General features: G+C 44.2%; 1 protein-coding gene across 1 annotated transcript; it reads right to left on the bottom strand.

Moving 5' to 3' along the window:
* Positions 1–363: 363 nt before the first annotated feature.
* On the bottom strand, positions 364–4,068 carry LOC121273647 (zinc finger protein 239-like). The gene is made up of 2 exons (XM_041180793.1): positions 3,914–4,068; positions 364–3,174 (listed from the first exon to the last, which is right to left on the bottom strand). The coding sequence occupies exon 2, from the start codon at positions 2,826–2,828 to the stop codon at positions 1,902–1,904; it is 927 nt and encodes a 308-aa protein (XP_041036727.1). The 5' UTR covers positions 2,829–3,174; positions 3,914–4,068; the 3' UTR covers positions 364–1,901.
* Positions 4,069–17,984: the final 13,916 nt, after the last annotated feature.

Here is a 17,984-nt window from a genome sequence, read left to right as displayed (position 1 = left end):
AGAACAGTTCTAAAGAGTGAGCAGGGACAGAGGGACCTGGGGGTTCAAGTGCAGAGGTCATTAAAGGTGGCAGGACAGAGTGAGAGAGGGATTCGCAAAGCACATGGGATCTTGGGCTTCAGAAATAGGGGGGGTTGAGAACAAGAGCAGGGAGGTTTTGCTGAACCTTTATAAAGCTCTGGTTAGGCCACAACTAGAATATTGAGTCCAGTTCTGGTCACCACACTTTAGGAAGGGTATGAGGGCCCCTGAGAGGGTGGAGAGGAGATTTACCAGAATGGCTCCAGGGATGAGGGATTTTAACCACAAGGTTAGGCTGGAGAAACTGGGGTTGTTCTCCTTGGAGCAAAGGAGGTTGAGGGGAGATTTGATAGAGGTGTACAAGATTATGACAGGTTTAGAAAAGGTGGACAAAGAAAAGCTGTTCCCATTCGCTAATGGTACAAGGATGAGGCGGATACAGATTTAAAGTTTTGTACAGGAGATATATCTACATCACTGTGGGTATATCTTCACTGTTGCTGGGTCAAATCCCGGAATTCCTCCCCAACAGCACTGTGGGTTTACCTACACCATATGGACTGCAGCGGTTCAAGAATGCAACTCAACACCACCTTCTCAAGAGCAACTAGGGATGGGCAATAAATGCTGGCCCAGCCAGCGACACCCACACCCCATGAAAGAATGAAAATGAAAAGATATGGGGGGATTTGAGGAGGAACATTTTTACACAGTGAGTGGTAATGGCCTGGAAATCGCTGTCTATGAGGGGGGTGGAAGCAGAGACAATGAACGGTTTCAAAAGGAAATTGGATGGCTACTTGAGGGAAATAAATTTTCAGGGCAACAGGGATAGAACGAGGCCATGGGACTGACTGGTTTGCTCTGCAGTAAGCCGGCATGAACACGATGGGATGAATGGACTCCTCTACCCTAATGACTCTATGATCTAAAAAGAACAATTTCAGCTGCTCCAGTCTCTCCAACTAACTGAACTCCCTCATCCCTGGTGCCATTCTCGTCAATCTCCCCTGCACCTTCTCGAAGAACTTCACATCTTTCCTAAAGTGTGGGGCCCAGATATAGGGTTCAATTCTCGAGGGATAGAATTGAAAAGCAGGGAGGTTATGTTCAACCTGTTTCGAACCATGGTTAGACTACGCTGGGAGTACTGTCAACATCTGTGATTTCCATTTAGAAAAAGGAAATAGAGCCACTGGAAAAGGGGCAACAAAGATTCACAAGTATAATACCAGAACTGAGAGCATTTAACCCTCAGGAAAGGCTGGGACTGCTTTTCTCTAGAAAAGAGAAGACTGAAGGGTGACCTGATGGAAGTCTTTAAAAATATGAAGGGGTTCAATAATCCAATAGGGATTTCGTGAGAAAGGTCTTTACCCAGCGAGTGGTGAGAATGTGGAACTCGGTACCACAGCGAGTGGTTGAGGTGAATAGCATGAATACATTTAAGGGGAAGCTGGATACATACACGAGGGAGAAAGGAATAGAAGGATACGCTGATGGGGGGAGATGAGGGGTGGATGGAGGCTCATGAGGAGCATAAATACTGACAGAGATCAATTGAGGCCACTGGCCTGGCCCTGTGCTGTAGACTCAACGGAACAGAGACAAATGTATATATTTTAGATCCACCTGTCGTGGTAGGAAAAACACTATTTACTGTCCAGGATAAAATAAATTTCCTTCATCAGCTTTTGTGGATCATTTCAGTGGAAATGTGCACTCTCAGGCTCAAAGAGCATCAGCCACTGGAAGCAAAGTAATGAGACCAGCCAGTCCAGCAGAAAAAAACCCTCCAACCCTCCCACTTCACCAACTGTCAGCATGAACATGGTTCAGTGATTAACAGCAACAATAACGGCAGAATCCAACTCTTGTAATCACTTGTGAACTTGCTGGTGTCTCAGCAGGCTGGATAAATGAATGAATCCCTTCCTACATCGAGAACAGATGAATGGCCTCTCCCCAGTGTGGCCTCGCTGGTGTGTCAGCAGGTCAGATGACTGTGTGAATGCCTTCCCACACTCAGAGCAGGTGAACGGCCTCTCCCCAGTGTGACCTCGCTGGTGTCTCAGCAGGCTCGATGACTGAGTGAAGCGCTTCCCACACTCAGAGCAGGTAAACAGTCTCTCTCCCGTGTGAACCCATCGGTGTGTCTGTAGGCTACATAACCGAGTGAATTGCTTCCCACACTCAGAGCAGGAGAATGGTGTCTCTCGGGTGTGAACCCGCCTATGTGTCTGCAGGTCAGATGACTGAGTGAATGCCTTCCCACATTCAGAGCAGGTGAATGGCTTCTCCCCAGTGTGTACTCGCGTGTGCTTCCGCAGGGCAGATGAATCACTGAATCCTTTCCCACACTCAGGGCAGGTGAACGGTCTCTCCCCGGTGTGAATTCGCTGGTGTGTGTGCAGGCTGGATAACTGACTGAATCCCTTCCCACACTCAGAGCAGACGAATGGCATCTCTCTGGTGTGAACTCGCTGATGTGTCAGTAGGTTGAATGGCTGAGTGAAGCCCTTTCCACACTCTGAACAGGTGAATGGCCTCTCCCCGGTGTGAACCCGCTGGTGTGTCTGCAGGTGGGATGACCGAGTGAATCCCTTCCCACACTCAGAGCAGGAGAATGGCCTTTCCCTGGTGTGAACTGGCTGGTGTGTCAGAAGGTTGGATAACTGACTGAATCCCTTCCCACACACAGAGCAGGTGAACGGCCTCTCCCCAGTGTGACTGCGCCGATGAATTTCCAGCTTTGAGGGAGATGTGAACCCCTTCCCACAGTCCCCACATTTCCACGGTTTCTCCATGGTGCGGGTGTCCTTGTGTCTCTCCAGGTTCAATGATCAGTTGAATCCTCGTCCACAATCAAAACACTTGGTCTCTCTACGTTGCAATGTCAAATCAGTCTGTTTACCTGGTTGGTGCTCCTTGACAGTCAGTGCACTGGAAAAGTCACTCGGGTGTGTGTGTCTTGGTGCTTCCAGTCACACAGATGTTTAAAATCTTCTGAAGCAGACAGAACAGACAAACATTGCTTCTTCTAGATTCAATGGCCGATGATATTCAAGTCCCATTAAACCGTGTGACTCTGTCAGATCTTGACGTGATGTTTGGTTTGCGATTTCTGTCTGCAAATCCTCCCCTTCTGATATCCTGTGAAAGCAGTTTGCAAAGTCAGTAAAGGATAACATTTTAGAACCAACAATCCTAGTTTCCATGGAACATTCTGCCTTCTGTCATTGCTGAAAAGTTGTGAATCTCTCCACCCACACTCTCCCTCTATTCTCACACTGCTTCACCTTATATACACCCTCCCAATTCTCCTGAAGTTGCTGATTCATCCTGACTGACAGAATCATGCTCATCGCTTTCTGTGTGATACTGATTACTGGTTGTATTGCTCTACACAGAGAGTCAGCGTTGGCTCAAGTTGCTGAATGGACTCCCTCTGTGCCACAAAGACTCTATGAATGGAGGCACATTATGTAACTACACTACTACATTACAAGACTAGAAATAATGATGAATGAAGTTTAGATGACCATGAATAATAAAATATGTATTATGTAACAACACTAGACATCTTTGTCCAATATTAATTTACTGGCCCCTTAAATGTCAACCATTTCCTGGGGAAACCACCCCTTTAATTGTGAACATTAGGAAAGAGACCATCCTTTTAGCCAGACAAATAAATGTGTCAAGCTGAGGGAGCAAAGGATGTCAATGTCTTTAAGAGAGAGAGAGAGAGAGAGAAACCTGAACCAACCTTTCCTGAGTCTGCACCCTCCCTGGATTCACTTCCTTTCCCTTCAGTTCCTGCAAGTCAACAATTTCCCCCCAGAATGAGAAAAGAAATGGAAAGGGAGAGAAAAGAAAGTGTTTTACTCACAGATGTTGGACACAGGAGGAAGTTTTAGTCAGTGTGAAGCTCAATCTTCATTCACACAAAGCCCGCGCTCTGATTGGCTGGAGGACGAGAGTCCTTTCGGTCCTCCACCTCTTCCTATGGCCTGAAGACAATGGGGCAGCGGAAACCTTCGTCGAACCGGGAGACTCTTTGACCCAATGACGAACGAGCGGATGCCCAATGAAAATCGCTATTTTCCGCACATGCGCAGCTTTCTTTCTCTCTCTCTCTCTCTCTCTGTCTCTCTCTCTGTCTCTCTCTCTCTCTCTCTCTCTCTCTCTCTCTCTCCCCCTCGGACATGCGCAGTCCCGGGCCGCCCTCCCGCGCGGCGGATAGAGCGGTTTCCCAGCGCGGTGCATTGTGGGACCGGTGGCCGCCATTACTCATCCGGAGCCCAGTCTCCAAACCCCTGGGACTGGGATGGAAAGTGGGGGTGGGGGGCGCAGTGACCCCACCCTGACACAAAGTACATATGGGTAGTCACTGGATTTGATTGTGACGCTCCCTTAGCAAAACAATTTGTTAGCTTCAGGTGTAAAGATTTTGACACCTGGGTGACATATTGGGGAGGGTAATAGGTGAGTGGGGAACTGAACCCGAGAGTCAGCACTTTCAGTGGAGGAGAATTGGGAAAAAAGCAGAAGGAGGATAGTAGGATGAATTAGACCTACAATCAATTAGGAGGAGCGGAGCATGTGGGGGACAGAGATTTATCATTTGGGAGGAGGAAGGATGTTCTATGACAACAGGAATTGACAGTTCTGGATTTCTACCCTTTGCTTTTGTAGTATGTTTGTAATCTGATTTTACAGTGCATTAGTGGGAAGGATTTGCAGACTGGAAACGCAAACCAAACATCACGTCATGACCTGACAGCATCACTCAACTTATCAGGCGCTGACTATCATCAGCCTCTGAATACTGAATGAGAAATGGTTTGTTTATCTATCCAATGAAAAGTTTTCAGTTATCAGTGTGAGGCTTCAGTTGGTCATCCAGCTTGGTGATGGGCAACTGTAGCCCCTCAAGGGCTAATCTATGTAAACCTGGCAGTGGGAGGGGATTTGAGAAAGCAGCCAAGCTGGAAACTTAACCATGCAGTCACAGTGGGGAGAAGCCATTCACCTGCTCCATGTGTGGGAAGGGATTCCTTTGCTCCTCCACCCTGCTTAGACACTAACTAGTTCACACTGCGGAGAGGCCCTTTGCTCACTTCCAGTGTGTGAAGAGGTTCAGGGATTCCTCTCACCTACGTGGACACCTCGAGAGGCTTGATGACATATCAATGAGCTCACACCGCAGAGAGGCCAGTCACCTGATCCAACTCAGAAGGGATTCACTCAGTCAGCCAAGCTGCGAATTCACACTGGGGAGAGGCATTTAAATGTTCCATGTGTAGGAAGGAATTCAGCCAATCCTCCAGCCTGTTGATACACCAGTGAGTTCACACCAGGGAAAGACTCTTTGAAAGTTCACTTGCTCATCCCATTTCTGACACACCAGTGAGTTCATGGTTCACTGCAGGGGTTGGATTCTGCTGTTATTTCTGCTGTTAATCATATCCAGGACTGAACCTTGTTCATTCTGACAGTTGGGGTTTGTGAGAAAATCTGAAATTGTCCATTTTGACAGGGAGAATGTCAGAGAAGCATATTTTCTAAATGATGAGAGATTGCAGAGCTCTGACGTGCAGAGGGATATGTGTGTCTTAGTGCATGAATCGCAAAAGGCTAGTATGCAAGGACAGCAAGTAATTAGGAAAGCTAATAGAATGTTATCATTTATTGCGAGGGGAACTTGATAAAAAAAGTAGGGAAGTTATGCTTCAGTTATACACAGTACTAGTGAGACTGCATCTGGAGTACTGTCGATTGTATTGGTACCCTTATTTAAGGAAGGATGTAAATGTGTTGGAAGTAGTTCAGAGAAGATTTACCAGGCTAATACCTGGAATGGGTGGGTTGTCTTATGAGGAAAGGTTGGACAGGCTGGGCTTGTATTCGTTGGAGTTTAGAAGAGTAAGAATCAATTTGATTGAAACCTTTCAGACTCTGAGGGGTCTTCACAGGGTGGATGTAGAGAGGAAGTTTCCACTTAAAGGAGAAATTAAAACGAGGGGATCAATATTTTAAAATACGGGGCCGCCCATTTAAAACAGAGATGAGGAGAAATTTTTTCTCTCAGAGAGTCACAAACCTTTGGAATTCTCTCCCTGAAAAGGCAGTGAAATCAGAGGGCAGAATTTTCTGCCTGCCGGGCGGGCCCGACCCAATCTCCGGCGGGCGGGGAGCTGATCACCTCCGGAGAAGCGGGCCCCACTGCCAATTAAGGCCCACCTGGCGTGACGTCCGGTGGGAATCGCGATGCGCTGCCTGTACGGGCAGGTGGGGAATCCCCAAAAGCGAGAGTGCGCTCTTTCACACATGTGCACGAAAGAGCGCACATCTCCCTGAGGCTAAGTGCTGCCTCAAGGAGATCGCTGACACTTTTAACAAACATTAAAAATAGAAGTAAAAACATTAAAAATAGATAAATAAATTCTTAACATGCCCCCTTCATGTGACAATGTGACATGAGATGGGACATGTTCATAAATTACACTAAGACTTTATTAAACTTTTTAAATCCCAACACGAAACCTCATCCCGCCGGTGGATGAGGTTTCATGTATTTTCTATTCCTCGCCGGGGCTCCTGGCCTGTTCACCAGCCTTAAGGTTGGACGGGCAGGTCCTTTAATTGTTTCAATGATTGTGTGAAAGGCCTCAATTGGCCATTGACAGGCGGGCGAGCCCGCAGCTGATTCTGCTGTGCTCCCGTCTTCCCGTTCCCTGCTAGCCGATGGCAAGATTCAGCCCAGAGTCTTTGAATATTTTAAAGGCAGAAGTGAATAGATTCTTGGTATGCAAGGGGGAAATAGGTTATTGAGGGTAGGCAGGATGCAGATTTGAGGTAACTATCGGATCAGCCATGACCTTATTAAATGGCCGAACAGGCTCGAGGGGTTGAATGGCCTCCCCCTGCTCTTTGCTCGTATGTTTGTATGTTCTGGTGATGTTAATACATCCTGTAACTGCGCTGGAGCTTAATATTCCAGTTAGATCTCAAATAAATCAACTATGTTTTGGGCACACGGTTTGTCAAGTCCTTGATATCAGTGAAATGAGAATAGGTAGTTTTTAAGCAGAATCTTAAAGGGGGAGAGAGAAGTGGAGGGGTTAAGGGAGGGAATGCCAGAGCTTCGGAACCTGGCAGCTGAAGATTGAATGAGTTTCAGCCCTCGATTATGGGGGGCTCGAGTCTCTGGAGTGGGGACTTGAACCCACGACCTTCAGACTCAAAGGTGAGAGTGTGAGACTGACTGAGTTCTGGTATTCGGGGAAGTGATGTGAAGTCTCAGTTGCCTCATCCTTTCTCTGTACTTTGCCCCATTTCAGGACCAGCAGATCGAGCTGAGAAACTGGGCAACAATTAAAAGGGACAAGAAGGTGGTTAAGAGAATAAACTTCTTCACCCAGTGAGTGATGGGAATGTAGCACTCGCTCCAAAACCTAAGCATCAACTGAAACCTAACCCTAAAACTAGCCCTTGACCTAAACATAACCATAAACCTAAATCTAACCCTAAACCTAACCATAACCCTGAACATAATCCCAACCTAACTTTAAAACTAACCCAGAAGCTAAACCTAACCCTAAACCGAACCATAACCAAAACCTAACCTTAGACTTAACCAGAGCCCTAAACATAACAATAACCCTAAACCTAACAATGAACCCAAAACCACCCCTAACCCTAACCCAAATCTAAAGCTAATCGTAAACCTAACCATAACTCTAAACTTAACCATAATGCTAAACCTAACCCTAAACCTAACCAAACACAAACCCTGATCCTAACGTAACCCTAAATCCAACCCTAAACATAACCATATCTCTAAAGCTAGCCCTAACCATAGCCCTAAACCTAACCCTAACCCTAAACCTAACCCTAACCCTAAACATAACCTGAAACCTAACACTAACGCTAAAACTAGTCATAACCCTAAACCTAAAACTAGCCCTAATCATAACATTAAACCTAACCCTAACCCTAAACCTAACCATAACCCTAAACATAACCTGAAACCGAACACTAACACTTAAACTAGTCATAATCCTAAACTTAAAACTAGCCCTAATCATAACCCTAAACCTAGCTCTACCCTAAGCCAAACCCATATCCTTACTATAATCCTAATCCGAACCCTAACCCTAAACCTGACCCTAGAGCTAAACATAAGCCTGACTCTAAGACTAACAATAACCCTAAACCTAACCATAACACTAAACCTACCCGTAAACCTAACCCTAACCCTAAACCTAAACCTAACCATAGTCCTAATACTAACCCTAAACATAACCCTAAACTTAATCGTAAACCTAACCCTAAATGTGAACCTAACCCTAACTCTAATCATAACACTAAAACTAACCCTAAGGCTAACCCTAAACATAGCCATAACCCTAAAACTAACCATAGCCCTAACCCTAACCCGAACCCTAAACCTATCTATAATCCTAAACCTAATTGTGAACCTAATGATAACCCTAAGCATAACCAAATCCCAAACCCTGACGCTAACCATAATCCTAACCCTAACCCTAACCCCATCCCTAACCCTAACCCTAAACCTAACCCTAATCCTAGTCAAGCCCTAAATCTAAACCTCAACCTAGCCAAATCCCTAACCCTAATCCAAAACCTCACCGTAACCCTAAGACAAACCCTATACCTAAATTCAACCCAAACCTGACCATAACTCTAAACCTAACCATAACCCTAACCTAACACTAAACATAACTCTAAACATAAGCATAACCCTAAACCTAACCCTAAAACTAACCATTATTCTAAGCCAAACCCGAACCCTAACCTAACCCTAAACCTAAACCTCAACCTAATCATAACGCTAAATCTAACCTTAAACTGAACCAAAACCCGAAACATAACCCTAACCTAACCCTAAAGCTAACCCTAACCATAATGCTAAAACTAAACTTAAACCTAGCCCTAAACCAAGCCATACCCTTAACCCTAACCCTAACCCCAAACCTAAACCTAACACTAACCATAACCATAACCCTAAAACTAGGCATAATCCCAACCTGAACCCGAACACAAAAGCTGATCTTAAACTTAAACTGAATCCTAACTCTAAACCTAACCCTAGCCATAACCCTAACCCTAACCTTACCCTGCTAACCCTACACCTAACTGTAACCCAAACCGAACCATAACCCTAAATCTAAACCTAAACCTAACCATAACTCTAAATCTGACCATATGCCTAACTATAACTCTAAGCCTAATCCTAACCTTAACTGAACCCTAAACTTAACTCTAAACCTAAACCTAATCCTAACCACAACCATAACACTATGCTAACCCTAACCTTGAACCTAACCCTAAAACTAACCATGACCCTAAATCTAACCCTAAAACTATCTATTATTCTAAACCTAACCCTAACCCTAACCATTATTCTAAACCTAACCCTAACCCTAAACTTAAGCCTAACTCGAAACCTAACCCTAACCATAACCCTAACCATATCCCTAACCGTAACACTAACCTAAACCCTAACCATAACACGAAAACTAAACCTGAACTTAGCCCTAAACCTGACCATAACCCTATGCCTAACCATTGCCTTAACCCTAACCCTAACAATAACCTAATGCTGAAACTAAACCTAACCCTAAACCTGACCATAACCCTAAGCCTAAACCTAAACCTAAACTTAAACATAACACTAACCCTAATCACAACCCTAACCTAAGCATAATCTTAATCCTAACCCTAACACTAAACCTGACCCAAAACCTAATCCGAATCCTAACCCTAAACCTAACCATAACCCTAACCGTAACCCTAAGTCTAACCCTAAATCTAGACCTAACCCTAATCGTAAATCCAACCTAGCCTTAACCATAACACTAAAACCAACCCTAAGCCTAACCATTTCTCAAAACCTAACCTTAAATATAACCATAACCCTAAACTTAACCGTAAACCTAACCATAACACTAAACCTAACCATATACCTAAACCTCGTCCTAAACCTAACCACAACCCGAACCCTAACCCTAAACCTATCCATAACACTAAACCGAACCGTGAACCTAACCATAACACTAAATCTAACCATAACCCTACACCTAACTCTAAACCTCACCATAATCCCAAAACCTAACCTTAAACATAACCATAACCCTAAACCTAATTCTAATCCTAACCATAGCCCGAACCCTAACCCTAAATCTATCCATAACCCTAAACCTAACCATGACCCTAACCAGAACCATAAGCTTAACCATAAGCCTAAACCTAACTCTAATATTAACACAAAGCCTAAACCTAACCTTAAACCTGAACCTGCCATAAACCTAACCCTAAACCTAACCATAACGCTAAACCTAACAATAACCTTACCCAAAAGTCTAAACTTAACCCGACACCTAAGCCTAAACCTAACCTTAAAGGTAGCCATAAACCTAAACCTAACCGTAACTTTAAACCTAACCATAACCCAAAACCTAACCATAGCCTTAAACATAAGGTGAAGGCTAACACTAACCCTAAAACTAATCATAACCCTAAACCTAATACTAACGATAATGATAACCCTAAACCTAACCGTAGCCCTAACCCTGAAACTAAGCTTAACCCTAAGCCAAACTCTAAAACTAACCACAATCCCAACACTAACCCTGAACCTAACCCTAAACCTAACCATAACCCTAACCCTAATCCTAAATCTAACCCTAAACCTAGCCATAGCTCTAAACCTAACCATAGCCCTAACCCTAAAATAACCCTAAACCTAAACCTAACCATAATACTAACCAAAATCCTTACCCTAACCTTAACCTAAACCTATATATAAAACCCTAAATCTAACCATAATCCGGATCCTAACCCTAACACTAACCCTAAACCTAACCTTAACCCTAACCATAACACTAAAATGAATCCTGAACCTAACCCTAAACCTAACCATGCTTCTCAACCTAACCATAGCCCTAACCTTAACCCGAACCCTAAACTTAAACTTACCCTAACTTACCCTAAACCTAACCCAAACCCTAAACCTAACCATATACCTAAATCTAACCATATCCTTAAGTCTAATCCTCAACCTATCCATAAACCTAACACTAAACCTAACCATAACCCTAAGCCTAATCATGATCTAAACCTCACCCTCATCGTAACCATAGCCCTAAACATAACCCTAAACCTAACCATAATCCTAAACTTAACCCTAAACCTAACCATAGCCCTAAACCTAACACTCAACCTAACAATAACCCTATACCTAACCATAGCTCTCACCCTAAACCTATCCAGAATCCTAAACTAAACCATAACCCTAAACCTAACCGAGAACCTAACCATAGCCAAAAACTTAACCATAACATTAAACCTAACCCTAACCTTAAACCTAACTCTCACCCTAAAGCTTACACTAAAACTAAACCTAAAACTAACCATTACCCTAACCCTAAACCTAAACCTAACCATAACCCTAAAACTAATCATAGCCCGAAACCTAACACTAACACTAACCATAAGCCTAAACCAAACCCTCACCTTAAATCTAACCCAAACCCTAAACCTAACCATAGTCCTAACCCATGCACTAACCATAACCCTAAACTTAAGCCTAACTCTAACTTAACCCCAAACCTAACCTTAGGATGTGATGTTGAAAGTGAACTGTTTTATTGTAAAATAATTTCAGCTGAGATTCCCTGAATGAATAAGGAGAGATCACAAACAGCAGTTCATAAAGAGACACTGCTCACCCAGCAAATCAGCAATCCCGACTGATCCCACAATAAGGACATGGCACAGGGTGTTCAATACAAAGCTGATTCAGAACATTAAACTCCAGCTCAGTTACAGGGTTCATTAACATGAGCAGAAATAAATCCCAACGGTCAGAATGAATATGGTTTGCTCCTGGATCTAAATAAAAGTAGCAATTACAGCAGAATCCTCCTTCTCTAGCTATGAATCTCTGCCCTACTCACCCTCCTTCCTCCCTATTCATTATAACCCTAATTGATGCTACTATCCTCCTCCTGCTTTCCCCCCAATTCTCCTCCACTGAAGGTGCTGACTCTCGGGTTCAGATTCACACTCACCATTTGTCTTCCCCAATATGTCACCCAGGTGTCTAAATCTTTACATCTGAAGTTAACAAACTGTTTTGCTAAGGGGACGTCACAATCAAATCCAGTGACTACCCACATGTATTTTGTGTCAGGGCGGGGTCACTGCGCCCCCCCACACCCACTTTCCATCCCAGTCCCAGTGGTTTGGAGACTGGGCTCCGGATGAGTAATGGCGGCCTCAGCTCCCACATTCCACGGCGCTGGAGAAACCGCTCTATCCGCCGTGCGGGCGGGTGGCCCGGGACTACGCATGTCCGAGAGTGGGGAAGCTGCGCATATGCAGAGTGGATTTTGCTTATTGACCAACCCCTCATCCGTCACGGGGGTAAAAGTGTCTCCGGCGCCCACGACGGCTTCCCATGCCCCCATTGTCCTCATGCTGGTGATTAACCAATGGGAAGAGTTGGAGGACCGGAACTCTCTGGTCCTCCAGCCAATCAGAGCACGGGCTTTGTGTGAATTGCGCTTCACACCGACTAAAACTTCCTCCTGTGTCCAACATCTGTGAGTAAAACATATTCTTTTCTCCCCCTTTCCATTTCTTTTCTCATTCTGGGGGCAAATTGTTGATTTGCAGGAACTGAAGGAAAAGGAAGTGAATCCAGGGAGGGTGCAGACTCTGGAAAGGTTGGCTCAGGTCTCTCTCTCTCCCTCTTAAAGGCATTGACATCCTTTGCTCCTTCAGCTTGACACATTTATTTCAAAACAAAAATAAAAATACCTGGAAAAACTCAGCAGGTCTGACAGCATCTGCGGAGAGGAACACAGTTAACGTTTCGAGTCCGTATGACTCTTCAACGTTAACTGTCTACTGCTCCGCAGATGCTGTCAGATCTGCTGAGTTTTCCCCGGTATTTTTATTTTTGTTTTTGTTTTGGATTTCCAGCATCCGCAGTTTTATGCTTTTATGACACATTTATTTGGCTGGCTAAAAGGATGGTCTCTTTCCTAATGTTCACAATTAAAGGGGTGGTTTCCCCAGGAGATGGCTGACATTTAAGGGGACAATTTCGGGGTAATTAACTGTCCTGTATTTTAAGGGATTGTTTCTTATTTTGCCCTTTGCCCCGTATTTCTAGGACAGTCTGTGGGAATCTGATCCCCGGCGTCTCCAGAGTGTGTTTGAGTGAGACGGGCAAGTGAGTGAGTCAGCTAGCAGAGAGATGATGATATTCTGACTGAACAAAATAAATTATAAGTTTTAGTTAATTTTAACCCCACCCCTCCCACTATTAATGTCTCAAGACCCCTTATCCCCAGCCCTTCTCATATTGAAATCCGCAACCGCCCCCCCAAACTGCTCTCAAGGTCACCAGCACCACAACACCCTCGCACAGCCATGCCTCCAGCCCCATGGCTGATATGTTCCTTATTTTATTTTATAAGAGTTCTGCATGCCTGGACAATACAATAATATAGGACATAGATATATCTAATGTTCTGATAGGGGACACTTTAGATATATTAATTATGATTCTGTAAAAGAGTTTATTTATTATTGTTCCTATTCCTAGTTTCTACAGCACTATAGCTACGTATATCCAGTCATAGAGTCATTACAGCACAGCAGGAGTTCATTCTGCAACTCAAGTCCATGTAAAGCAATTCACTCAGTCCCACTCCCATCTATATCCCTGTTCCCCTGCAAGATTATTCCCTTCGTCTGTCCATCCAATTTAGTTTTGAAACTATTGATTGGTTGTGCTCCCACCACCCTCGTAGACAGCACGATCCAGGTCATCAGCACTCACTGGCGAAATAAAGTTCTCCTTCATAGACCCATCTGTCCCTAATCATGTAATAGAGTACTGTATGTTAAGTTCTGATGGCTGCTTGATAATAAAGATAGAAACCAGGTCTTTACTTCTTCAAGCAGAGTTTTATTCTAGCACACACATAATTCTACACACACATTGTCTCACTTGTTTCCCCTTTAGATACACCCAGTGAAGTACTTGTCAATTAACCTACAATTACCAACTGAAACACTCCTTGTCAGTTCACTGCTTCCTGCCCTAACACTGTTTCTTACACATAATTTTAGTACAGTACTGTTGGGTGTATATTAGATACAGCAGAGTGAGAATGGAGGGAGAGTGCATTGGGGATGGAGATTTACAGCTTTTGGGGAATGAGAGAGGAAAGAATGTTCCTTAGAAACTAGAATTGTCTGTTCTGAATTTCTATCCTGTACTGACAGTGATGACTTGTGTAAACTCCTTTTACAGAATATTAGAGAGGGAGGATTTGCAACAGAAATCTTAAAACAAACTTTACATCAAGATCTGACGGAGTCACTCGATTCATCGCGACCTGAATATCATTGGCCTTTGAATCTAGAAGGAGAAAGGTTTGTCTGCTGTCTCTGCTTCAAGAAATTTTAAACTACGTTTTGACCAGAAAAGCACGAAGGCTCACAGACCTGAGTGAGAGTGTTCCTGTCCACTGAGTGTGGAAAGAGCTTTCACCAGTTACACAGCCTGAAAAAACATCTCCATTCACAGTGAGGAGAGACATTATAGATGTTCGGTGTGAGGACGAGGCTTCAACTAATCATCAGACCTGGAGAGACACAAGGACACGCGCACCATGGAGAAACCGTGGAAATGTGGGGACTGTGGGAAGGGATTCAAATCCCCATCAGAGCTGGAGATTCATCGACGCAGTCACATTGGGGAGAGACCATTCACCTGCCTCGATTGTGGGAAGGGATTCAGTCATTCAACCCACCTACTGAGACACCAGCGAGTTCACACCGTGGAGAGACCGTTCACCAGCTCCAAGTGTGGGAAGGGATTCACTGAATCATCCAACCTGCTGAGGCATTAGCGAGTTCTCACAGGGGAGAGGCCAATCACCTGCTCCCAGTGTGGGAAGGGATTCACTATATCATCCACCCTGTTGACACACCAGCGAGTTCACACCGGGGAGAGGCCGTTCACCTGTTCTGAGTGTGGGAAAGGATTCACTATGTTATCCACCTGTAGAGACACCAGCGAGTTCACACTGGAGAGAGGCCGTTCACCTGCTCTGTGTGTGGGAAGGGATTCACTCATTTATCCATCCTGCTGAGACACCAGCAAGTTCACAAGTGATGACAGGGTTGGATTCTGCTGTTTTGCTGCTGTTAATCACATCCAGGACTGAACCATGCCCATTTTGACACTTGGTGAAGTGGGAGGGTGGGAGAGTTTCTTTCTGCTGGACTAGCCGGTCTCGTGACTTTGCTTCCAGTGGGCTGATGCTCTTTGAGCTTGGGAGTGCACATTTCCGCTGAAACGATCCACAAAAGCTGATGATGGACATTTATTTTATCCTGGAGAGCAAATAGTGTTTTTTGCTACCGTTACAATTAGATCTAAAATAAATACAGAGAGTGCTGGAAAAACTCAGCAGGTTTGGCAGTATTTTTGGAGAGAGAAACAGAGTTAACGTTTCGAGTCCAATATGACTCTTGTCCAGAATTTCAGAGAGGGTGAAATGTGATGGGTTTGATGCTGTTGAGAAAGGGGGTGGGTCAGATAGAACAAAAGGGAAAGTCAGGGATTGGTTAGAGGGCGGGTGAGATTAAATAACAAAAATATCACGGAACAAAAGACAAAGGGAGAGGTAATGGTTGTAGTAAAGAAACAAAGCATTGATCCAGAGTAAGTGTTAATGGCAGAATAAAGGACAGCTCGTCTGAAAGCAAAAACATGAAAACAAGATGCAGACTGGCACTTGGCAAAACAGAATCAAAACAGAGGACAGAGTTGACAGTCTGAAGTTGTTGAACTGAATGTTGAGTCCAGGAGGCTGTAAAGTGCCCCATCGGAGGATGAGGTGCTGTTCATCCAGCTTGTGTTGGGCTTCTTGGGAATATTGCAGCAGGCCGAGGACAGAAATGTAAGCATGAGAGCAAGGTGGTGAATTATAATGGCAGCAACTGGAAGGTCAGGGTCATGCTTGTGGACTGAGCGGAGGTGTTCCACAAGCAGGGCAGCGAACAGGGGACAGATGAATTAAAGAGAAACAATTTGGGTCCAGAACATTGTGCACATCCTTTTACTCTGGTTGTTTTTGATCCTGAAATAACTTTATGCTTTTTTAAACCATGTCCTTTTTCATCAATAAACTCTTATCATTAAAAATATTTGATTTTTCTGGACTTTTCATGATTAGATTTCTGCACTTTAGGGAAAGTGGGTGAGAGGGGTTGGCAGGCTCTTTAACAGAAAGTGAGTCCCTCTAAGGTAATTGGCAAAGGAGCCAGAGGGGGAGATGACAATTTATTTTTTGACACAGCGAGTTGTTCTGATCTGCCTGAAAGCAGATTCAATAGTATCTTTCCAAAGGGTACATATTTGAAAAGGAAGAATTTGCAGGGCTGTGGGGAAAGAGCAGAGCAGTTGGATGAATCAGAGAGTCCTTTCAAAGAGGTGGCAGGGGCATAATGGGCTGAATGGACTCCTTCTGCAGCCTGTGAATCTGAGCCTCCTGCTTTTGTGCAGGTTAAAAGGGACAGATTTCATTTCAGCCTCTTCCCAGTATCTGTATTTAAAGAGACGGGTTTCTGTTCACCTCTGAGTGACCAATATAACAATGTCTCCACTCCTCTGTATATTTAAACATCGAACAAAGCCTTGCACGGCCGATTATAGTCAACAGCCTTCCTGTAGCTCTCTCTGGACACAGCAAGAACGTGTTTGACTGCTTAACAATAGCGGCGTCCCCTGAAAATAATTCAGACATCACAACAAAAACAACCCGCATTCATAAAGCACCTTTAAACAACCCAGGGAGCTTCACAGGTGTGATTACCAAACTGAAGTTGGCACCGAGCCACATGAAGAGATATTAGGTCAGGTGGCCAGTAGCTTGGTCAGAGAGGTAGGTTTTAAGGAATGTCCTAAAGGTGCAAAAAAGATCGAGGGGCAGAGAGATTTGGGGGGGGGAATTAGACACGGCCCCCAGTGGTTGTGCAATAGAAACCAGGGATAATGAAGAGGCCAGAATTAGTGGAGCACAGATATCTCGGAGGGTTGTAGGGATGGAGAAGATTACAGAGATGAGGAGAGTGTGTGAGACCACGTGGTGATGTGAAAAAAAGGAGGCAGTGTAGGGATTTGAAAAGAATGGGCCAGAATTTATCTTAATTCAACACCCCATTCAGTTTTACAAAGGTAAAATTGGGCCCAAGGAGGAAAATTTTAAAATGGAAGCATTGCTTGAGTTGGGGCCAATATCGGTCATTGAGCACATGGGGTGAATGGGACTGAGTGTGAGTTGGGAGATGGGCAGCAGAGTTTCTCTATTGAAGAAAACTGGTCCAATTCTGTACATTTCCCATCACACCGCTTATGTCTAAGATCAAGCTGACATCGTCACATTCCATTGGGATTGTGCAATCTGCTGATGTCATTACATTCTATTGTGATGATGTCATCAGATGACATCAGCATGGTTGTGATTCCACAATCAGCTGACACCAGATGATAGACTTCATTGGGAGTGTGGGATTAGCTGATGGCTGCACATTGCTTTATTATTGTGCAGTGAGCAGAAATGATCATTTGTATGAGTTTTAAAACAGAATTTTTAACTACATGTGTAAGATTGATCTGCGAATCTGGGAAATGATCCGTATTTGGAATACTTCCCACAAAAGTTAACAAATTTGCAAGTATGTGACTTTTTCGATGACAGTTTGTTATCATTGTTTACAGTAAATTGTCAGAGAGGAACGGAATCATTATTTCACTCCATCTCCCAATTTTAACAAACACTTTTAAAAAGTTGTGTACTGCTGAAAAAAGAGACGTTGATGAAGCTTCTTGTCTTGCACTCATCAGG

This window comes from Carcharodon carcharias, assembly GCF_017639515.1.
Source record: "Carcharodon carcharias isolate sCarCar2 chromosome 27 unlocalized genomic scaffold, sCarCar2.pri SUPER_27_unloc_1, whole genome shotgun sequence".
NCBI classification, from domain to species: domain Eukaryota; kingdom Metazoa; phylum Chordata; class Chondrichthyes; order Lamniformes; family Lamnidae; genus Carcharodon; species Carcharodon carcharias.
This window is presented reverse-complemented; position numbering and strand designations above follow the sequence as displayed.